Below are 23,437 nucleotides of genomic sequence, written 5' to 3'. Positions count from 1 at the left end.
ATCAATCACTCATTCACTCAATCAATCAATCAACCAATCAATCAATCAATCAATCATTGAATTAGTCAGTCAGTCAGTCTGAAAGATTGGAACCCTTCACTCGTTTGTCCTCCAATTCGATCAATTTAAATTTCAGCTTTACTGAAGTCCTTGTCTTTTTTGTTTCTGTAGTTCCTGAGAGGTATATTAACCAAACAGCCATGCGAGAGTCTATTAGCAAGTCCTAAGAGACAACTGCTGTATGAGGGACCACTAACTTTGCTGGGTAAGCCATTATTCGTTTGCGTGCAGTGCATTTTGGGAACTCCTCGCAGCATGTAAGGAAGACATTTTAACAAAGAATCTACTGACCTAAACAGTCAACCGAGTGCTAGAAGGTTCTTTTTACCTCAATGATTTTCAGTTCAATAAATTTCTATGCAGTGACACACAACTGATCTGCAATAATTGCTTTAATTTTCAGAAAATGCTAAAGTCGATGTGTATGCCTTTCTATTTGATGATATGCTTCTTCTTACAAAATTCCGAAAACTGCCGCCAAAGATGAACAAGGTAGGAATTCGGACGAAATGTAATAAACTGATATAAATTAATCCAAGTTACACGCGGGTCCCTACAACTTTCAATATATCACACAAAAACAAAAAAAGAGCACTCTATTTCAGACTATTTAACTGTTTCAGTAGGCTGATGGCTGATTGGTCCTTATTAGAAATAGTAAGGGATTATGGAGGCTAATCATTAAAGAAGTATTTTAGCATGAAAATGATTGAACGTTATAGCTTTTAGATCGACATTTCAATAAACAGCAGTGAAAGTTTCATATTGATAGAAGTGAGAAGGACAACATTTTTTTTTCCATTATCAGGGTTCAAATTTTTGTTTCTGATCTCTACATTAAATTGAATTTATTTCTATAACATTTTATTTCATGACATTTCTATAACTCGTGTAATTTGAAAGCATAATCTGCGTTTAATAACGGAATTGCCATTACTCTTTAACTGGTGTTGTTGATTATGTTGTCGCTATAAATTTATAATCAAAGCATCCTTCATTGGTACAGAAACTGAATCTTACTGGAATGACAGACAGTCCCCCGCCCACCCCTCCCGTGGTCAGACGTAGCATGTCTGGAGCCCAGTACACAGTTTATAAACAGGTATTTATATTTAACTGTGCTCATAATTTAGTCGTGAAAGAGAGAAACACTCTAACTGTTAGAGTAAGATTCAAGTCCGTAGAGCTTCCTCTGCTAAATGCTCCAGTGATTCGCCAATATGAAGAAGAACCTCTTGTTGTATTTGCAGCCAATTCCACTGGACAGATTCATCATTATTGATGCCGAAGCCACACATGCAGGTATGTTACTGAAGCGTTTAACAAGAAATAATAAAGGAATGAAGTATTGTGAAGAAAAAGAATTCGTTAAATTTCAAATTGTTAAAAACAGTTGAGTTTTGAATATGTTGAATATCATTATATGGTATTCCTGTGCGCGTGAATTTATGCGGACCTATAAACAGCAACGCCAGTTCATGCGTTACCCTGAATCAGTTTTAATCTAACTAACAATACAATGCCTTTTAAACAATCCTAATGGAATTTTTGATGTGTTTTATTTAGGAAGCACCTTAAAGAATTCGTTCATAATCATCCATTACAGTAGATTCAAACAAACTGTTGGTCTTTACACTCTACAAGCACCATCACAGAACCTCAAGGTAACGTTTTATGGTCAAGTTTTATGGTCAAAGATTCTTGTGGTTACTAAACATCCTCCCTTATAAAAGCTGAGGGCTTAATCAAGGCGTCTCGATATGCATTGTGACCAAGGAAACCCAATAGACTCTAGCTATGGAGTGTATGCACCTGCCGTCATGGCAGCCATATTGGTGTTCCAAAGCAATGAAACGGCGGCCATGTCGGTGTACCAAACCAATCCTGTGGGAGTTCAACTCTTTTCTTATGTTAACACTTATTTTTGTTCCAATAAATTTGCATGGCTGCAGTACAAGTGAGTGAATACGCTCTGTAGGATAATTCTGATTAACGACTTCAACAAGGAACGTTAAATTCTTCTCAAAAGTGCCGACTAAAACTTGGTAAATCGTTACCGAGGTTGCTAAAGTGCATTCGTCTTCTGGCTCGTTGTGGCTCATTCATCAGTTTGGAATGTGTTTATTAGAAGAGTACTGCTATAATTCTGATAATTCCTTGCCAGTATAGGAATGGTTAAACAGTAGTTGACTTTACTCCGTATTCTATCTATAACTGTTCTTTGTGTGACCCATAAAACTTTAAAGGATACTCTATACCTCAGAACAATATTTAAGAAAAAAACGGTAGCTTATAACCCAAATGAGAGGTATTGAACAGATATAAGTGGTCAATCTTCGTAATTTTTCGAAGTAATAAAGTAATTATTACAAATGATCTAGTAGTGCTAACCTATCCTTTACAGAACGTGGTCGAAAATCTTTGTATTTGGGGATAGAAACCTTTCTTACACGATGATATGTGTTAACTTACAGGAGACCTGGACAAGCACGCTAAAAGCGGCCCAGAGCAGATGGTCAGAGGCAGTCGCGCTAGAACTAGCAGCTGAGACAGAAAAGATGAGCGCTCTTCAAAATGTCAACGAAGGAGAAAGCGAACAAGACTCGGGTCCCAAATCACCAGATGAGACAGTCATGAGTCAAACGCAAATGCTCTCTTACTACAAACCAATTGAATCAAAGTGTTGACGAAATGCAAGCCATTTACAACGGATTTTCAGTGAAAATTCTGGATGCTAGCAACTTTTAATTGCGCCATTGAATTGAGCCTCGTCTGTCTACCTTAAAAGAAACGTCACTACCTTGAACAGGCAGGTCAGTGGCTCTTCATGAAGTAAAAGTTGAATGAATCTACAGATGTCAAGTCAAAAGAGCTATTCCAGCAGGCCATCAACCGAGCCATAAAGAAATCTGTTGATGCGTTGTTCTTCGTTATACCAAGTCCTGTTGAGGTGTCCATCATAAGCGAGGTGTTACGTTACGTTACGTTATGTTATACATTTGTCCTCCTTGGAACCACTTTATAACTTACAAGAAGAGCAAGATTGTGGTGATACTTTTACATAAAGACGATTCCGATTTACCCTTTTATGTGCAAAACTTAAAAGTATCCAGGATGAGAAATTTAACTTTATTATGCGCAATGTGTTAGATCACTGCAAAGGTTTTCAAGGGATGAAAGAGAAGATAATTTCGGGTGCAAAATTTTAATATTGGGAGGAAGTGAAATTGTAAATAGGGAGGTCGATAAATGCAAAAGTGCTACGGGAAAAAAAATTCTCAAGTTACAGTTCCAGCGTTTCTGTTATTAGTACAAATCAAGGAATGAAAAGTTAAGTAGACTGAATTGTCTCTTTTGCAACATAGTAAAGACTGGGTGAAAACATTAACACCCTTGTCTAGATACGAGAAAACAACTTGTTAATACCCTTTTCAATTGTTAGGCGCTTTCAATATTTATAAACTGTGTGACAGAGCGAGAAATAATCATATATATTTTAGAACTAGAAAACGCGCGCGTTTACAAACCTGATGCAAACAAGAGACTTTCAATTCAGAAGAGATCAAGTTGTAGCTTCTTGACTTATACAGACTTTCGAGTTCTCGCTGCGTTAATGACCGTAAACCAGTGGGTTATGAGAATTTCATGAACGATATTCTTAAATAGAAGTACCAAACTCATCAAAGGTATAGTTATTTATTTTCATCTTTCGCGACAAAATACATTGTACAGTTTAATGACACCTGTCATATTTTAGAGGGAAGTTTGTTATTTCATAGTTTTCATGTTGTAGCACAAACAAAAAAAAGATTATGTTTGACGTGTGTTATGAAGGATAAAAGATATGAAAAAAGAGAATAAAATAACACAAATCCAATCTGTCTTCTGACACTTGGTTGATTTTCAGGTCACATTTGCGAGAAAAAATCTCATCTCTATTGTTATGAGATGAGATTTATATCGCGTGATAGTCAACTAGGGCAAAGTAACAACAAAATATATAGTGCGTAGCTTAGCCAATAGAAGAACGGTATTCGTGATAGAACTCCAGTAGATTTATACTGTATAAATCCACTAGAGTTCTATCACGAATGGCGTTCTCTGATTGGCTACGCTACTCACTATCTTTTCCATTAGTGCGCAGTGGCTTGGTGTGGTGGACAAAATTGCAACGTTACCACGTTTCTCCGAAGCTTTGAAAGAACATTTAGAAACAAATGAATAAACAAAATTCCTGAGAAGACTAAAATGAGGACATTGACGGTTTCTTGAATTAAAAAAGCTCGAAATTTTTGAAAGAAACTGATAAGCGCGCGTACACAACTGCAAATGTCAAATTGACAATTAATTCAGTCCGCGCGAATTCTCTGAAGCAGGAAGTTTAATACTAAGAACAGAATATTTGAAGGAAATTTCAGTTCGAAATCTACTAAGATAATTAGATTATTCGCTCTCGATTTCTATGAGTCGATAGTTGATTCGGCCTTCGGCCTCATCAACTATCACCTCATAGTAATCTCGAGCTCATAATCTAATCGTTAACAGTTAGTATAAATCTACTGGCGGTCTATCACAAAAGCCGCTCTCTGATTGGTTACGCGACTCACTCTCTTTTCTGTTGTAGATAGTGAGTAGCGTAGCAGCGAGCGCTTGTTAACAAAATGGCGGCCGCTTCTTTGCGTTTTCTATTTGTCTGTGAAGAAAATTAAGATAAAGATTTCAATGACTGGTAGATTTATGCTAAAACAATTAGATTATTCGCTCTCGATTTCTATGCGCGATAGAAATCTCGAGCTCATAATCTAATTGTTAAGTGAATTCTACTGGTATACTTACGCGACAATTATGATTGACTGAGTTACTCGTATATTATCAGCCATTATAGTTCACCATTGGTTTCAACTATTCACGTGACGCGATAGTGTTCATCGGCGAAGACTCTATTATCCCATAGTGCACGTCGATGAAAATGCCCGGATGGATAGTACTCGTTCGTGAAAATTGTTTTGCAAACAGGCAGGCTTATAGAAAAAAAAAAAACTGAAAGATTGATTGATCTACATTTAGTGGGTTTTGGTCTTTTTTCTTTTTCATATTTTGCATTTGGCTTTCACGCCTTTCATCTGAAAAGTTGAAAATAATATGATTTTTAAAATGGCTCGGGGAAAAAAATTTAGTGGTGAACAATAAATACAATAGTGTTTATGTCTCGGAACTATCGGTCTGATAATTGCTTGTTGGAAATTTGATGTTCTTCAAACTAGCATATTTGCTCTCGAAGCTTCGCTTACCTGGCAAATATTTGTTTTAAGAACGTCAGATTTCCGCGGGGTACTGACCATCAGCCGATAGTTATCTCAAGCTGGAGCGGTCGTGAAACCACTCAGCCAATCTTAAACCTAGCCTGTGTGCGTGTACATCCGCCCCTTCCCCTCAAAAAAATCGAAGAAAGGGGGCGGATATACACAGGCCATCTCAAACCGTGGTAAAACCAAAACCAATGTAATTGCCCGATTACTTTCGACACTCGTTTTTGAAAACCGCCCTATAAGCCCGAGCGCCCTCCGGTCAACTGTCACGCATAGAAATCGAGAGCGAATAATCTATAAATCTATTAGTCGTTCAATACTGCATCTATATAAAAAACGCAAAGACGCGGTTGCTAGTTTGTTAACAAGCGCACTCTGCTAGGCTACTCACCATCTAGAACAGCGTAGCAAATAACGGAAAAGAATTCGTTATAAAACGCTAGTAACTGTGTACTTTTTGTTAAATAGAAATGTATACTTTGACTTGGTCGTTCGTGGTTTCAGAATAATTTACGTCGCTAAGGAGTTTACCAGATACTTTTATATTGACTCATAGCGTAAGGCTGGGTTTCGTTAGAGGATAAGCACAAGCAACATACACAGAAGTAATAACATGTTAGCGCCTTCTGTTAAGAAAATTTCCCAACAAAAGCGCTTTGAACAGTCCCTTAGTGTGTTTCGTATGTTGCTAGTACTTATGATCATCGCCAGAGAAAACCAGCGTTTTGAGGACTACAGCTACAAGCAAAATTTTTATTAATCACATTTTGGCGAAAAAAGTTTTGAATCTGACAGAGTGACAATAATAATCATAGCTGTGTTTTATTTTTCATTTTTGTGAAATAATCTCACCTCTGCTATTGTCCTGAAAACTCACACCTCATCTTTGTGTCGGTCATGTAAATAGCTTACAATATGACCAGTTTTACACTAAAGTCAATAATTTTTTTTGGACGAACTTGTGCAAGTTTTTTTCTGGTGCGTTTGGTAACGCTATAAAGACGGGTATAATTGTTAATTATTCCACGAGCGCGCGTTGGACCATCTCATATCCAACAAGCGAGACTGGAATAATTGTTTTATTAAAAAAGCCCCCGAAATGTAGAAAACAAAAATAACAATAAAAACGCCCCAAAAAATCACACGTACGCTTACCATATTTGTAGAGCATGGTATAATGGCTCATAACCCAGGATAGCTAAGCCTCTTGAATTGCATTACGCCATAATCTAGTTTTTAACAAAATAAAAATATACACTTCGCAGGTCAGGTAAACTCTGTGATAAATATAACGTAAACTCAAAACTTAACTCACCTCTGAGTTTTAAACGTCTTTGTAAAGCGCGTAACAGGTATACAAGCTAGCACAAACGTGAAGCGTGACATTTCTCACTTATTTAACGGACAGAATAAATGCTTGATGATGCCATCCTGATTAAAGCAAAGACCGAACTTTATGACAGTTTTGTTCCTCGTAATTAGCAAAAACTCTCACCTCTATTATTTACTGGAAACTTACACCTCGGTCTCGACTCACGCCAATATTAACAAAATAAATCACAGAAACAAACAAATCATCTCGCGAATAATTCTCCCTTAATTTTGTTTTAACAAACTGATTGAACGCGCGAAGAAACTTCAAAGTTTGTTCGCGTGTTCAATCGATCAGTTTCTTTCTGTAATTTCTGAAGAGCGCAAGCTAAAGACTTAACACGGATCATAAAAAGCAATTGTTTCTGATCAGGACAAATTAAACTACGATCATTTTGAATAGAAAAAAGGTTCATACCGACTTCAAGCGTACAGATTAGCTTACGCAAGACTTTTTTTTTTATTATCAGATTTCGACAAGAAGCAAAGGTTTTGAAGAGACAAAATGCTTAAATTATTATGCCTTTGTTTGACTTTTCATTGTTGAAAAAATCTCACTTACTTACCTTTTGTCCTGAAACCTCACACCTCGTCTCGCGTGGGATCTCTAATAACTAAAGACATTTTGCTCCTTTGTTTGCGTGTTTAGTTAATGAGCGTGTTTATGTTTATATTTGTAAAGCCATGAGTATATAAGGAACCCGCTCAAACGTTCTTCACTTTATCACTACTCGCAACGACTGAAGGTGCACAAACGTTGATCATGAAGATTTCTTGGCTGTTATTAGTGACTCTGTTGGTTTTGGTTCATATTCCGCAAGGATACCGCAGAAGCACGTAAGTTTTATCTCATTTATACTTCAAACATTTTCGGCAAATCTCGCGCACTATATTTTCTGAGAATAGGACTGGATTCTCGTGTTGTCCACGCGCGTCGTCTAGTCCTCGTTTGTGATGAACTTCACACTGCTAACGACTTTATCACAGAGCTTTCGAATAGACGTTAGTAAGTTCGATCCAAGTCACAAATTAGTTAGGTTTATTGCTAATCTAAGTCAGTTCAAAAACACTTTGAGTCTTAACTCTCTGCAGCATTTTAGCTGTAGACATGGGAGATCAGGAGGGTAGCATGTGTTAGCAAAAACGCTCAATATTTTTGACTCAATTCTGACAAGTTAGTCTTCCGTAAGATGACTGTAAAGTTTATGTTCACCTATTACGAATTCAGTACATAGCTGACGTCTGGAAATGAATGATGGCTAGTCAGCCACGTAAATTTCCCATCCTTAGTAACATCTCAAGATATTATCGGTGACGCAAAATTTTTCAAACTCGAATGTTGTCGCGAGCTCTTCAATCCATGTAGAAAATGTGTTTGTCCTAACTTTCCAGGTCAGTGTCTTATTATATTCTCTCATTGTTGAGCGCAGTTTAATTAAATATCATGTTTATTTTGTTGCAGATCTGACGGTGGCTTGCGCAACGGCTTTCTGCGAAAAAAGGTATGAATATGTGGATGTATATGTGTTTGTTTCTAAGAAATGCGACAAGTTCATTGATGATGCACGTAAAAAAAGACTGGTGGACGCAAATCATTTATTGCAGTTTATGCTATCGATAGTTGTTACAATACCTACAGTTTCGAAAAGAACGGTGTTTCGTAAGCTGTCCTGGGGATTTTTTTTTCTTGCCATTCGGTTATTGGTCCATTTCAAAATGTCTGTCTTCTTGGGCTTATCCATGTGAGGTGCTGGGAGGAGATAGATTGTTTAAGATACCATATGTCAGTTGTAATAATTCAGTGCTCGCAATTGTTTCCACTACTGTATCTCGCGTTATGTCCTATTCACAAACTGGTATGACAAGAGGAAAATGAAAACAAACCACGAGCCAGTATACTCTAAGTGATTGATGGTTTATGTCCTAAATTTGTGACGACGAGAATAGAAACGTACGCGTAGCTTTTATTGGGGAAAAGCAAAACAGAATTGAAACGATCTGATATTCGACCGTTTCACTTGGTAACTTGCGCTTTACATCTAGCTTTATTGTAAGAAAAAAGTTAAGCTTGTTTTGATGAATTTGATGTAAGACTACACTTTGGGATTTTTACATATTTGATCATGAGTTGTCAATGCCACAGGTTTTGACCCCAAATTGTAAAACTAGCAAGACTTTTCCAAAACTCTTTCCTTGTCGTAGAAAATATCTGTTTACTCTTATTCAGCAATGTTAGTAATATCTTCAACCTGATATTCTAGGCACATTATTTTCTTATCTGATTTAGGGTACTTAGTCACAAATGCAGCAAGTTTTTGATCAAAATGGCAGCAAAATCCCTTTGATTGTCCTCTTTAATATTATCTGATTATTGTGCTCCGCTTTGGTTTGAATTATTTAGTGGGAATCTTCGTTCTTGCATTCAACCGTACATTACCTCTTGCAACGTGAAACTGAACGAAACTTGAATTAGAATCTTGAATTAGAATCACCCCGGTGTTTGAGCTAAAATTTTAAGCGTTTCATTTATTTGTTTTCTTCATTCATTTCCATTTCTTTTTCCCCAGAATTATGAATTATTACTGCGCATTGTTAGAGAGGGAGGCCATCGTGGATTGACGGAGTGTCGGCAACAGTTTAAAAACGAGATCTGGAACTGTTCATTGGGTGACAAGACTGTTCACAAACAGTTACCCATCTTTGTGAAGACGACTTTGACTCACGGTAAGTTGGATTTGAAACTCTTTGATTAAGTGCTTATTAACTGATATCCCAAATGGGGGTAAATATTCTAGCCGTTATTTGAAGTTACGCTTTGTTCCAGTTTGATTAATTAAAAGAAAAATCGTTAGGCACTTTATAGACGTAAAGAGAAACAGGACTTGTTTGCTGCGAATTCAAAATGTTTTGCCATGTAGACTTTCCTAAGAAATTTGTCAATGTGCTGTGTTGCTGGGCAAGTGAAACTTCAACCACAAGTGGCCCAAGTTCGGAAATGAGCGGTTACATTCTTAAGCCTAAAAATACGTCTTCGAAGGAGTATGAATAAGAACAACCCTACTTGATTTTCCCATACAGATCATTATATTTCGACTGTTGCGTAACATAAGTCCTTTTATACGTTTCCGAGTTTGGACCGCCTGTACTTCAACTGCAGTTTTGAACGTTATCCATTGTTTTCGTCAGGGAAATATCCCTTTTCACGGTTTGTAACGCCATCTTGTTTCGGGGGCAAACACAGCAAAAATTACAGTGAATGTACGGGGAGAAAAGCGAATCTAATGTCTATCAACTCACGGAAAAATTGAGCTCTGAAGTGTTTTTAAAACATTTTAAAAACTTTTTCCATACGTTTGCTGCGATTTTTGCTGTATTTGCCGCCCCCATCCAAGCAAGATGGCATCAAAAACGGTGAAAACGTCTATTAATTCTCTCAGTATTCATGGCATGCTTGTGGAAACACTTGTAATTAGTCCACCCGAAGTTTAATTAATCTGAAACGAAATACCTGAGATAATTCTAGCCACGAGTCTAATGATGTATCCTCAATTCATTTCAGCCACTCGAGAAACAGCTTTCCTTCACGCTATCAGCTCAGCCGCCATTACACACGAGTTCACTCACCAGTGCAGCCAGAACAGAGTACCCGGATGTAAGTGCGGCAAGACAAGAAAACAACCAAAAACAAACAGCGGATGGCAATGGGGAGGCTGCAGCGATGACATCAAGTTTGGAGAGAAGGAGACGAGACGCTTTATTGACAAACTGGAGAAAGGAAACGACGGTCGTACAGCATTTAACCTGCATAATAACGAAGTAGGAAGAAAGGTAAAGCTGATCTGGAGTTTATTAAGCTAAGTCAGTTAAGATGGCCGAACACAGTTTTCGCGCGCGCACAAGGATTGCAAAAACAAACATGCCGTCAACAGAGCGATCATTTTATTTACTCAACAACCGCACTATCTGCGCTATTTTTCTCTATTATTGAACGCAGTGTATTGATGGCTTTAGTATTTTATTACAAAGATATGTTAGAAAAGGTAACGACGCAAAGAACTCAGCAATTCTCAGCTATTTCTTTGTTACCGAAAGAACCCAGTTAAATGCAGCGCATGCGCAGTTGCTCGAAAACTTGAGACCGATTGCTTTTGCAGAAACATGCCGATTTCTAACGATCCAGTCGTTAGAATTTCCAGAAATTTGGCAAAAAAATAGTTCAGAAACCACGTGAATGATTTATCGCAAAAAATCTGAATTTTGACATAGGGAATTTTTAATAATACAGAACATGCAGTGAAAACAATTTACGGCGAATTACGAAAATCGCCTATGTCAAAATTTTATTAGAACAGTGTTGACAGAAGGGATTTAATGTCAATTCGTAGTGGGCAAATGATGAAAAAAATTTAACGACTGGATTTTTTTTAAATAAAGAAAAACCAGTTTTTAAGCCTTGCTTTTAACCAGCCCCGTTGCCATGGAAGCAGCACACACCTTAGCCAAAATGCGAGAATAAACCCTTGACTCTTGCAAAAAACGGGCGCCAAAGCATAAATAGCTTAAAAGTAATGGTGAATTAGGCATAGGCTCTTGAAAACTGTGTTCGGCCACCTTAATGAATTAGTTTTCCGTTCATTAGAAGAAAAAAAAAGGAGTCACTCAGCACAACAAAACTGTCACTTGTCTGTGTTGCGCAAAGTCGATCCGCGTCACAAGATGGATTGTAATTTGTGTTTGGCTTAAAAAACACCCTTGAGACTTTTAAACTTAAAGGAAATCAATTTTGGTTTGGTCTAAAGATGATTTAGACTTACAAGAGAATTTCGTGTCTGAGGCTGGAATCTTTAGCTAGTTATTGTTTTTGTTTTTGGGCGGGAGTTGGGGTGGGGACAAATGTCAGAGTTTTTCTTTGTGTGTGACCTAAAGCGAAGGCTTGATGTAATGCCAGGTCCTAGATAACTATGCGTTCTTGCAGCAAAAACAAGATAAAAACTGAAACAAAACCAAAATAACAACTGTCCAGGGCACTTTTCATATCGCCCATATTAACAGCGTCTTTTGACTACCATCTCTCATGGCCTGTTGTCATTTTTATCAATTGATAACAGGTTGTTCGAGCAAGCCTCAGGAAAGTATGCAAGTGTCATGGCGTCACCGGAGGTTGCAATTTGAAAACCTGCTGGAAGCAACTGGCCCCCTTTAACGTGATTGGATCAGAACTAAAACGGAAATACAGCTCAGCTGTCCGTGTATCATTCCTGAACAACAAGCTTCACAAACGAGACAACAAACGAGACAGACTGGTGACTAAAAAAGAAAAGAAGCTGGTCTATCTCGACTCTTCCCCAGACTACTGTGTACGGAACGCGACCGCCGGCTCGCCTGGAATGCTGGGAAGGACATGCCAAGGTGAAAATTCATCCTCTGAGGAATGCAGGTCTCTTTGTAACTCTTGTAATCTGCGACACCGAACAGTAGAACATAAGAAGCAAGTCAAGTGTAGATGTAAGTTCGTGTGGTGCTGTACTGTTAAGTGTAAGGTTTGCACCGTGAAGTTTTCGCTCACAACTTGTGTGTAATATAGGTTAGGATAAAAACCGTTTCACTTATCACTTCTATAGTTCATTAAGTTACAGTTTGATTCAAGCTCCTTTCAGAATCTTGGGCGAAATATTAATGCTATTTTTTAGACTCGTTTTTACACGGTTAAAGGTTTTTGTGGATAGTTCTTCAGTAAGACAAAGTAGCTTTGAAATTGGATGTATTGTGTGACCTAGTCACTAAGCGGTAATTTTAACAAGTTTTATCATTGATGTACTAAGTTATTTTCGCGATAACAAAACATGTAAGGTGGTCTATTTGTTTTTTCTTTTTATGTGCGGTGGGGAATATTTCGGGTTTACCTGTTAGTTTGCCCTCAATTTACCCCAACCAAGGCCCAGACCTTCCCCACTATTAAATTCAAGCCGGGAATTCAAGGAAGCATGTGAACTGGGTTCAAAATCAAACTATCCTTTTGGAGAGACGAACAAAAGACGTTTCCCGAAAGAACAGAGTAGTGAAAATTCATACTTATCTTTTTCTGGTTATACATACAGTGTTTGAAGGCGTCTCCATCTCGCCACAATTCGTTTATGTTCGAAGCTAATTTTAATTGATGTAACCGTACTTTCCATCGATTTGTAGAGGTTGTCTCCGTGGCGCAATCGGTTAGCGCGTTCGGCTGTTAACCGAAAGGTTGGTGGTTCAAGCCCACCCGGGGACGACTTTTTTTTCTGCACAAAAGTGTGATTCAATACAGATATGAAGTGCTTTAAATCAAAATATTTTGAATTTCAATAATTATTTTATAATTATTCTGGCGTCGATTTCACTAGTTTCACCAGTGTTTCCTGTGTATTTCTCAATACGTCCTCACTTCTTAAAGGTTCCAAACGTTACTTCTTAAACTAAATCGTGTGTCCCCATGTCAGCTATAGTGGCGCCGTGTGTTCAGTCGTATATTGTCGACGTTTCTTGTTTTTCCCCATGTGTTCCCTCGTTTTCCATGGTGCGTTCCCTCTGCCCTAAATCAAGAGTTCCTTGCGCGTTTTTCCCGTCCGTTTCCTCGGGATTTCCGAGCGTTTCACTGGCCCGTCATGTCCTTTCTCTTGCGCACCCACTTGCTCCCTGAGCGAACTCCATTGCGTTCTCGGTCTTCTCGTTTGTATTTTGCTAGTGAGATCACTGTTTGCTTCTTCTTTCCTTCCTAACCCTAACACTCGAACTAATCCAGGGCAAGTTGCCAACACAGTCCGAAATTCGGTAGTACGAAAACTTACTAAATCAAGCTTTTATTTCGACTTCCCGGCATAATCGGCATAGTGGGTCCGATTGACTATGCCGGGCGACTTGTAAGGTTGTCAGCGTTTGGTTGTAATCTAACAACAGTCAGCTACCCTCAAGACTTGTGTCCTTATACAAGTTCCGTTTATTTGATCTCATGTGGCGTTAATTATCGTGTTAATTAATTAATTATTTTGTTGAGGCTTCGTCTTCCACTCTCTCTTCCTCGTCCTCATCATCTTCCAAACTGCACAGCAGTGAGTCGTTTTCATACGTCGGGAAAAAGTACCTGAAAAATTTTTTTTTGTCATGACCCTTTTCACAATTCACTGCATCGATGCCATTCATTTATGTACGGAGAGCGTTAAACAGCAAAAAGAGATTTAAATTCGCTTAAGAAACTCACTGTGGTTGATCCCACGCCGTTTTGTCTTCAGGCAGGGCAAAGTGTTGCGCTTTCTCCATATGTTCCAAGACAGCAAGCCTCGAAGAAAAGTTTTCTTGACACTTCACACAGTTCTGCTTGTAAACCTGCCAGGGACAAGAGGAATATCATCAAATAGGGCGCTTCGCTTCCCTATTCGAATTCCTGAAAATTTCCAATGGCGAGTAGAACAGTACATGTAGTTTCTGGTTTACGGTGCCAGACTGGAAAATGTTTCCACACTTTCCTAAAAGGATGACAACCCCACGAGGTATACCGACGAAGTACACCAAGGTATACCGGGATTTTCGGTTGAATGGTTTGCATGTCGGAAATGAAGCAGTTTTCGGATTTTTTGAAAACTCCAGAAAACGTTGCCGGGAAATTTCTCAAACCATTCGCTCCTGCAGGGAAGGTTCCAGCATTTCCGTAATTTTTGGTAGAAAGGGAAGCGCCTAATGTAACTTCAATAATCTATTACCGTAAAACCGTTAATTGGTTTCGTGTTTGATTTATTTTGTACAAACTGGTCTATATTCGCGCAATTCCATCAGTTTCAAATATTCCGAAGTCTCCAACTCATCCCAGTCGCTCAATCGTGAATGAATACGGGGGACTGGATACTAATCTCTCTTGTTAGCTCTCTCATCAGACCCCGCTCGTATTTCTGGTTTTAAACATGTTTACTAAGAGCGGTGAAGTCCGGGGGGTACTCCCAGAAAAATTGGGTGGGGGTGTGCGGCTCGCTTCCCAAAAACCTTACACTATTTATGACAAAAATCTGCGATTTTGCCTAACCTATTTATGACCTGACCAAAAATTTGATACCATATTTATGACCGTTGTGGCTGGCACAGTTGCCCTAAACATAATTTATGAAGGGCTTTTGTTGATGGTCTTATTGATAATGATTAAAAAGTGAATTCGTCTTCAAAAACACTCCCAATTCAAGACTGGAGTGCAAACCCATACCTCTTTATGACCAAAATGGCCAAATCGATACCCTATTTATGACCAAAACGGCTGAAAAACCACACCCTTTGGGGGGGGGGGGGGTGAAGTACAGTCTTTCAGAGTGTGTAAGTAGTAAGGTATAAGAGGATTGGCACAAAAAATTATACAAACAACATTGTGAGAACATACCTGTCTCCTGATATAATTGACAATTTTAACTTGGTGATAGAAGTCTAACCCTAATATTGAAGGAATAAACAGAAAATCACAAGACAGTTCAGAAGTTTACCTGCAGTTATGAATTTTGATGTTTAAAAGATGTAATAATGATACACTATCTGATCTCAGAATTTATACATGGAAAGTACTTATCTTACTTTTCCAAACTCATATGAACGATAACTAAAGAATTAACACATACCTAGCGCGCATTTGATGGCGAGAAAATCAAACAAGTGCTTTTCCTACGAAAGAAAGGAAAGAGGTTTAATCAAAAACAATATCAGTGCATCAGTATATTAATATCAGAGCTGAAAACAATGACAAGAAATGGTGATTATGAAGAAAAAACACAATCTATGGGTAATGTCTAGCAAACAACAAAGACTGAAGAAAACGTATTTACAAAAAAGAAGCATGCAAAACCCTCATTTCTTAACAACTAACCCTCATATGCTGAAGAACTTCATTAGTTGTAGGAGAGGACGTTTCACAAAAGAGACAAACAGACGGAGGTAAATCACCTGTCCAGTCACTCCAGTCGCTGTGGACACAAAAATTAAATACATATGGCATCAGTGTTTGAACTTATGTGAATGACGAATTCAACTAATGCAGCTACTTAAGCGTTCAGTTGCTGGACTACAAAGTCATTGTAGAATACCTCGCAGAGACGATACCCATCATCCTATCACCTTCAACTTGTTTCTCTTACAGCGATGTGTGCAATCTTTTCCACGTCTTTTAGACAGGTTTTATTCTCACAACCTAATCATGGATTCTAGTATCTAACTAATCTGACCAATGAAAATCAAGTAGCTGCTTAGGTAAGATAAAGGTAAAGTCTGCATACAAGCCAAGTGGCCCAGCAGACCGGAGATTAGCCCGGTTTCTGCAGCATGACGCAAATAGAAATATTTCTGCTCCCCCCTGTATGGGATGCTTGTCCATCATAAATTTACCCCCAGCATTAAATTCGCCAGTACCCATTTATACACCTGGGTGGAGAGGGGCACTGTGAGAGTAAAGTGTCTTGCCCAAGAACACAACACAATGTCCCTGGCCGGGGCTGAAACCTGGACTGCTTGCTCCGGAATCGAGCGCACTAACCACAAGGCCACTACGTCTCCACACAGAGCTGCACGGCAACACGTTTATCTGTCCTTCATAATTGAAGAACATCCTTATCATGATCAACATCAGCATGATTGATGGTTTGAGAACACTATTCACTCTGTCCTTATGGGATGTGTACTTGTGCTTGTGCTTGTCTTTACCATTATGATGCAGTTCAACCTCATTCCCAGGGTCTCTCATCTTCCTGCCCTCCTTTCTTGCTCCAGGGAGACCCTGGGAACAAGGTTGGATGTGGGTTTGTTCAAAGACGGCTGTGCCTTTGAACAACTTACGCATTTAGAAACTTACCACAAAGGACTTTGCAATGGCAACTACAAACACAGAACTATTGTATTTTATTGGTTGAAAAAGTAGATCCTATTGGATTGTTGTCAAAAAGATGTTAAAAGGTGGCCCAGGTATGCACGCCATTGTAGGTTAATGTATCTACCCTTGAGCTAATGAAAATTACTTAGCACCAGCATCGCGTGCTAAGTTCATTGTCAAGGTATTTCAACTCACTCTTCCCCTGCACTGCCTTCTGTTCTATACTCCTCCTCCTCTTCATTCTCATTCTGAATGTCTTCCCATGTTTTGCCTAATTCCTGATGGTCATAAAAAAAAAGAGCAAATCACTAAATCAGTCATAGACGCAATGCCCTTTCCTTAATTAGTTATTGAAGAAAGTTAAAAAACGGCTTAAAAATCCTTGTAGGAAAAACAGAAGGAATAAAGTCACTTAATATTTTTCAGTCTAAACCTCCAAATATTAATTGTTCATACTGGCATTTAATGTTCTATGTAGTTCTAAGGATTTCAAAGTAGATCAAGGATAACTTCTCTATGATTTTGTAAATTCTCATCACTTGGTTACTTAAGAATATGTTAATACTTAAGAATATGTTAATACTATCAGGAGAGATTAGATGTTCATCCCTCTTTAAAATAAACCAATTGAAAGGACTTTGTTCTAACTCCAAACTGGTTTCATATAAAAAAAAAAACTGAAATCAAACCACTGAGTCCCTTGATAAACATCTGGCTTTGGTAGTTCAAAGGATGAGTAATGCTTTCCGCCTGATAAATCACTATCCACTCAAAAGCTTTTAATCACTTACCCACTGGATAGCGACTTAAATCAGATAGCATTAGTAGCCACTCAGCTGTGTTCTATTGGAAATCTGTGAATTTGATTGGTTCTCTCTATTCACTGATAGAGGATGATGTAGGCGAGCACTGCTTTGGAAACCGAAAATTATTCTCAATTCTAGGCTTAATAATACACAAAATTGTAGGTTTTGTGCTGCAATCCTTTTGAGTTTTTATTCTCATTTTCTATGAGTGATAGTCAACTTGGCTACACCTTCTTGGCTATTTGCTCATAGAAAATGACCCTGGTTGCTGCACAACTTTAGAGGATTTAGATATCGATTCCAGTCAAAATTTTCAACAAAGGTAATTAGAGATGTTGATCTCAATAAGCTTACCAGATAATTTATAACATAAAATCTGTCGTATTCTTTATTCTTGGGATTGATTTTCTTGTGTTGTTTCTTTCTCATGTGATCTTTAAGTGCTGTTCTGTCTTTAAATAACTTCTCACAAAACAAACACTGTAGACTGCAGGGACAAGAAGAAACTTTTAAGTACACCAGTAGCAATGAAGATTCTCTAGCTACTTTATCATATCACAAAAATGTGTTACTCCCATAATACAAAAACACCTTTCAGAATTGACTGCACTTTGTCGTATTAAACTAATTCATCATTGATGATGGAAAAACAAAGGAAACTAAACAAAATGGATACCCGGAAATGCTATATTAATAATAATTCATCCTGATTTACCTAAACTTTTGCCTCAATTTCCACAACCAACAAAACATACGATCATCAAAATATCTGGAGAAATGACCTCTAATCATATATCACACATACAGGTCTATACACAGATGTTCTGTCCAAGGGAAAGTTTGTGAGTTATGTAGCTGTGACACTTTGGATGCTTTGCAGGCCTATGGTCCAAGAATTATAATACAGAGAGTGCAATTTGTGTTATGTAGCTGTCCAAGCCTACAGTACTAGCATTACAGGTTTGCAATGCTTACAAAGGGGCAATATGAGTTATGTAGCTGCAGCTCTTTGGACGCTTTGCAGGCCTATGGTCCAAGCAAAGGGTGCAGAGAATACAATGTGTGCTAAGTAGCTGTAGCTGTTTGCGTGCATTGTGGGCTTATGGTATAATCACTATAGGCATGCAATGCCTAAAGAGAGTGCAATGTCTCTCTCTGGATGCTTAGCAGGCCTATGGTTGGACCATTATAACCTTGACAACTAAGAGTATGTTTAGTATTCTTGTTCAAGTTTGAATTAAAATCCCACATTTGGGTTTCTGGAAGCTTGGAAGAAATTAAAGGATGTTATGTACCTGTAGCCCTGTGGTGCATTGCAGGGTTATGGTACAAGCATTATAGGCATGGAATGCATACAGAGAAGGGTAATGTGTCTGTTGTATGTTAGTAAATGATATATTTCACAAGAGCTTACTTGGCTAGTTTCTGTTCCAGAACATCTAAAAACTCATTTACATTCACTAAAATAAAAAGAAAATGGTGAAAAACCATTAATTTACTCAAAACATTAACTGTAAGCAATTCATATTGGTGGATGTTTGCGAACTCATATGCAACATTTGAAGCAAATGAAATAAAAAGAAAATAGAAAATACAATAATAAAACAAAAGATGAATAACATGTTACACAGAAATGCTAATACACTAACAAAAACACTACTTGTTGTCATCATAGTCAAAAATGCATATCAAGTTCTGATTTATCTCCTAATCGCTAAAAAATCTAAAATAAGTTCAAATTTTCAACCACAGACAAGTGGTCTGAAACCTCTGTATTTGCCATGGGCCGATGAAAAATACCCCACTCTACTTTTCTCTTATTTTCAATGTGCATGTCTATGGTATAGCTTAATATCTTCATAAAATTAATGACACAATGACCAACCAATATTCTTGATTAATAATAAATATTAAAATAATGAGGGTATCCCTTTTTGCTAGAAAGGAGGCCACAAAAAAAAATAGGTACCCAGAGGGTACATGTCTTGGATACCTCATTTGCATTAATGGACATGGGCCGATGACAATAACAAAGAGATTGGAAAAAGTCTTAAAGGTGTGGTTGGAAAAATGAACACAGTGAATAATAGAAAGCACATTAAACATACCTAAGTTATCAGGAAGGCCCACATTAAATCCGTGATCAGTTGCCATATGTGTGAACAATGATGTTCTGACCAAACAAAGAGACCATTCAATAATGTTAATTTTAATAATATATAACTAATACATATACACACAGGTTGGAGAAGGAAAATCCCCTAAAAAATGCACAATCCATATATGATATTAAATGTTATTAAAATTGATTTTCACAGTAAAGGGCATAAAAGTTCAACTGTGCTGGGAAATGGTTGCTCAAACTTCGTAAAAGCACTGTATCCCACTTTTGTGCCCTTGGTAATTATCCAATCCCGCATTCTTCTTTTTGTCCACACTTTAGATCTAAGAAAGACTAACTGACTATGTTCAACACACCTGTTGCCTTCAAAATGTTGTTTACAGAAAAGGCATGTTCTTGAAAAGTGAGTGTCTGATCTTTCACGCTGTTGACACTCCAAAACATCTTCCTACAGCAACATAAGACACGTATTGCTAAAGTTAATTTTTGATCCAAGTTGATGTTTGATATAAATACGTGGTTTGTTTTCTATTTCTCAATTAAATTTATTTGAAAAAAGTTAATTACCCTGAAGAAAATGAACCACATACATGTGTAGTTGACATCAAAAATTATCTGAGATAAAAAATTAACAACAATATTTATGCTAACTATTTTCTTTTCAAAAAATTATGCTTTAATACTCTTCCCAATGTGATGGGTTTAGTTCCTTGATGGTATGTGGACTGTACGCTAGATGAAGAGGTAAAGATAAAGTGTATGTTCAAGCCTAGGGGTCCCTCAGATGACCAGCACTTATTTCTGTAACAATACACCTTAAAACAGCATGGTATAGGAACCAGAGATGCTGGAATACTGGGCCACAATGGTGAAAAATTAGTTTATTTTTTTTGTAGTTTATTTCATTCTTGCCAGAGGACTGAGACACCCATGTGCACTTTATTAGTAGACTGGCTGCTCTGATTCCCTCACTAACATACTAGGGAGGGAGGTAATGGTCAAGAAGTTGGAAAATCAACACAAGCAGTGGGAAAGATGTCCATGATAAAATGTAATAAAAAATAATAAACATTACATGGTAGTGAAATGTTTTGTATATATTGGTCTTGGTAGGTGTGAGGTTCACACCTGAACCGTCAAGGGCGTAGCTAGAAGTGATCCTTAGGTGTCTGTGACCCCCCTTTTGTAAGCCTTTTCTTAAGCAAACAACCTACATCAGGTGGTGAGTTCATCTGCTGAGTACCCTCACTTTGACACAGTGTGACCCCCCCCCCCCCACCTTTGAAAAATCCTGGCTACGCCCCTGACCATGCCAAAGTTTGCACCAAGAAAGTGCTTTCGAAATTTACTATTTGATAATTATTCATGCAGATTCTTACTAATCTCCTTCGTTGTAGATCTTCTCTCAGCCATCTATCTTCTGGAAGGGAGTCACACAAAAGGAAATACTGAATCTTGGGACCAATATCTGTCACCAAAGAAATAAGTATTAATTTTTTAACACAGGCAATTAAAATGTTTCTTGACTTATGATAGGGAGAGGTAATTATGACAAGGCTGTGAAGTTGTCAAACATAGGGAGAAGAGAAGTTCATGTGACCAATACCAGACTTAAGCTACTACAATAGGAAGGATGCATAATGAGAAAATAGAACTCATTGCATGGCTATACCACAGGTAATTTGCCTCAAGATGTACCCTAACATTCTATACCTGCCAACTGTTCCAGGCAAAGATCTCTGACCAGCCTGAACATGACTCCGTACCAAGTCACAAAAACATGCCTCTGGGTGCAGGTTAGATTCATTCATTCATTCATTAATTCATTCATTCTGTTTATTTGCCTTTTTACTTAATATACAGTATTTATAAATGTTTTAATGTGAGGCGAGGTGAACTCTAGAAACCATCAGGCTTTTAGTTGAGGCAACCTCCTACATAACAATACAGTTACATAAATAGTGCAACAGTGTGCGGCTTTTCCAGTTCAGTAATTATTTTACTAAAAAACTCTAGCAGTTTTTTCTTAAAACTGGGAAAACTTGACAATGAAGTGATTGTAACAGGAAGGGAATTCCAGATCTCTGGACCTTGGTAAAGAATTGGGAATTTTTTTAGATTAGCCTGGCAATGATGCATGTGATAATTATTGGCTGTTCTGGTGCTATAACCATGAATTTGACTGTTTGTAAAAAACAAGTTAAAAACAATGGAAGCAACAGGTTGTTATGATAACAGTGCATAAATTTAGCTATTTGAAACGTGTTGATTTGATAAATGTCTAATTTTCCTAATTTGCAGAATAAAGGAGCAGAATGTGCTCTATAATCTGAATTGGTAATAGCTCGCACAGCCCGCTTTTGCAAACAATAAATTCTATTTAAGTTTGTTACGTATGTAGATGACCATGTAGAGTCACAACAGGTGATATAAGGATAAATTAGCGAGTAGTACAAGGTGAGTTTAGTTTTTGAGGATAGATAGAAGTGGGACCTGAATAACATTGCAATTGATTTGGAGATTTGTTTATATAAATAGCTGATTCAGTCATGAGAAGTAACCATTTATAGGACTATTTTTCCTTCAAAATTGAACTGAATTTATGTACTGTTTGGTACAGAAACCAGTAGTAAAAAAGATTTGTGAGTCATACATAAGAAACTAGTCTATATCATACCTGCCAACCCCCAGAGTACAAAAACCTCGAGACGGCTAGAAATCTTGCCAATTTTGTACCATGTATTGTGCAATTTGATTGGTTGATTTCTGACCAGTTAGGATACTCGTTAAATATATACCAATTTGATTGTTCTGTGTTACGTTTTCTGATCGAGAGCAGCTCTAATAAGAGCAACAAATTCCCTTCTTGCTTTATTTTCCTTTTTGAAATCTTGAAAATAACGAAATTAATGAAAAAAAAAAAATTTAAAAGAGCCACGGTACGTAGTTCTTGGGAGATTTGGTGCTCTAACCGGGAGACCGGGAGATTTGATGAAAAACTTGGGGACTCCCAGGAAAACCAGGAGAGTTGGCAGGTCTGCTATATGAATAAGATCAACATTTTGTAATCCCTGGCAGGTATAACATACTCTAGAAAAATACTTAAAAAGTAACAAGATGCAAAACAATGTACATGAAATTTAACAAATATTTAAGCCCAGGTCGAAATAGTTAAGAATAGAGGCATAAAAATAGCTGGTTACAAAGCAGTTTCTTACCCTCAGGTTTTGAATTGATGTTGATGACAGGACAAAAATCTGTGATGGGGTTTCCTTTAAATCTTGTTTTCCAGTGACACAAATATCTGCATGCAGAAAAGAAAAACACAGAGTTCTGCAGGATTAGAGGTAAGCAAACTTTCAAGGATTTTTGTAGAGACGCGATTTATTTTGTGGCCGTGGCCGTTGCCGTTGTGGAGAGGTAGCCTTTAGGGGAGGTTCGACTATATTGCCAGTTTGCCTCTAAAACGTGAAAACGTGAGCCTTGTCGCAGGCTACATGTTCGTCTGTTAGTACCTCTGAAATCAGTTCATACCTCCTTAAGTCACAAACTTGAGCTACATCTCCAATGACCAGCTGATGTTCTACTAGAAGGTGATGGAGTACTGCATCGTTCTTTCCTGTTGTGTTTGGAAATTCTTTGTCACAGAAAATACACGGAACTTGAAGCTCCAGACTCGAGAACTCCTTGGCGGGCTGCTCTGGAAAAGCTAAGACCTCCAAACCATGCTGTGTTTGAATTCCTGTGACGAAAGATATAATTATCAGCGAATATCTACACGAAATTATATTTCACAAGAAAAGCTCACCTCTGTCCGCCATGTTTATTACCCGGCTGTCACCTGGGACCAGGATATTCGAAAAGAGACATTTCAATTCACTTTACACAAAGTTATCTTGAAACA

The 23,437-nt window shown here is 37.8% G+C and overlaps 3 protein-coding genes and 1 non-coding gene across 11 annotated transcripts in view; 3 read left to right on the top strand and 1 right to left on the bottom strand.

Annotated features, from left to right (window-relative positions):
* The window catches only part of LOC110066609 (uncharacterized), a 36,740-nt gene extending 32,803 nt beyond the window's left edge, over positions 1-3,937 (top strand). For all 8 annotated transcript variants that reach the window (XM_089272985.1, XM_089272989.1, XM_089272984.1 and 5 more), the window contains 6 exons: positions 172-265; positions 464-552; positions 1,067-1,162; positions 1,311-1,362; positions 1,627-1,724; positions 2,535-3,937. In XM_089272985.1, the coding sequence (XP_089129111.1) occupies positions 172-265; positions 464-552; positions 1,067-1,162; positions 1,311-1,362; positions 1,627-1,724; positions 2,535-2,747 (642 nt within the window). In that variant the 3' untranslated portion in view covers positions 2,748-3,937. The remainder of the gene's footprint in view (positions 1-171; positions 266-463; positions 553-1,066; positions 1,163-1,310; positions 1,363-1,626; positions 1,725-2,534) is intronic.
* A 3,566-nt stretch (positions 3,938-7,503) lies between these two features.
* LOC110066576 (protein Wnt-8b-like) lies at positions 7,504-12,888 on the top strand. Its single transcript, XM_089273362.1, has 6 exons — positions 7,504-7,577; positions 8,203-8,242; positions 9,308-9,464; positions 10,300-10,568; positions 11,849-12,245; positions 12,839-12,888. The coding sequence occupies exons 1-6, from the start codon at positions 7,504-7,506 to the stop codon at positions 12,886-12,888; spliced, it is 987 nt and encodes a 328-aa protein (XP_089129488.1).
* Positions 12,599-23,379, bottom strand: LOC110066595 (zinc finger protein 277-like). The gene is made up of 14 exons (XM_020773822.2): positions 23,342-23,379; positions 23,068-23,275; positions 22,752-22,837; positions 20,913-21,001; positions 19,890-19,981; positions 19,520-19,584; positions 18,826-18,871; positions 17,766-17,898; positions 16,801-16,883; positions 15,610-15,706; positions 15,365-15,407; positions 15,133-15,182; positions 13,972-14,096; positions 12,599-13,854 (listed from the first exon to the last, which is right to left on the bottom strand). The coding sequence occupies exons 1-14, from the start codon at positions 23,352-23,354 to the stop codon at positions 13,755-13,757; spliced, it is 1,230 nt and encodes a 409-aa protein (XP_020629481.2). The 5' UTR covers positions 23,355-23,379; the 3' UTR covers positions 12,599-13,754.
* Trnan-guu (transfer RNA asparagine (anticodon GUU)) lies at positions 12,932-13,005 on the top strand. Its single transcript has one exon. It is a non-coding gene; the product is annotated as a tRNA-Asn (tRNA).
* Positions 23,380-23,437: the final 58 nt, after the last annotated feature.

This window comes from Orbicella faveolata, unplaced genomic scaffold (genome assembly GCF_042242905.1).
Source record: "Orbicella faveolata isolate gen_17 unplaced genomic scaffold, um_ofav_v1 contig_35, whole genome shotgun sequence".
Taxonomy (NCBI): Eukaryota; Metazoa; Cnidaria; class Anthozoa; order Scleractinia; family Merulinidae; genus Orbicella; species Orbicella faveolata.
Note: the sequence above shows the minus strand (reverse complement) of the source record. Positions and strands in the feature narration are given on the sequence as shown.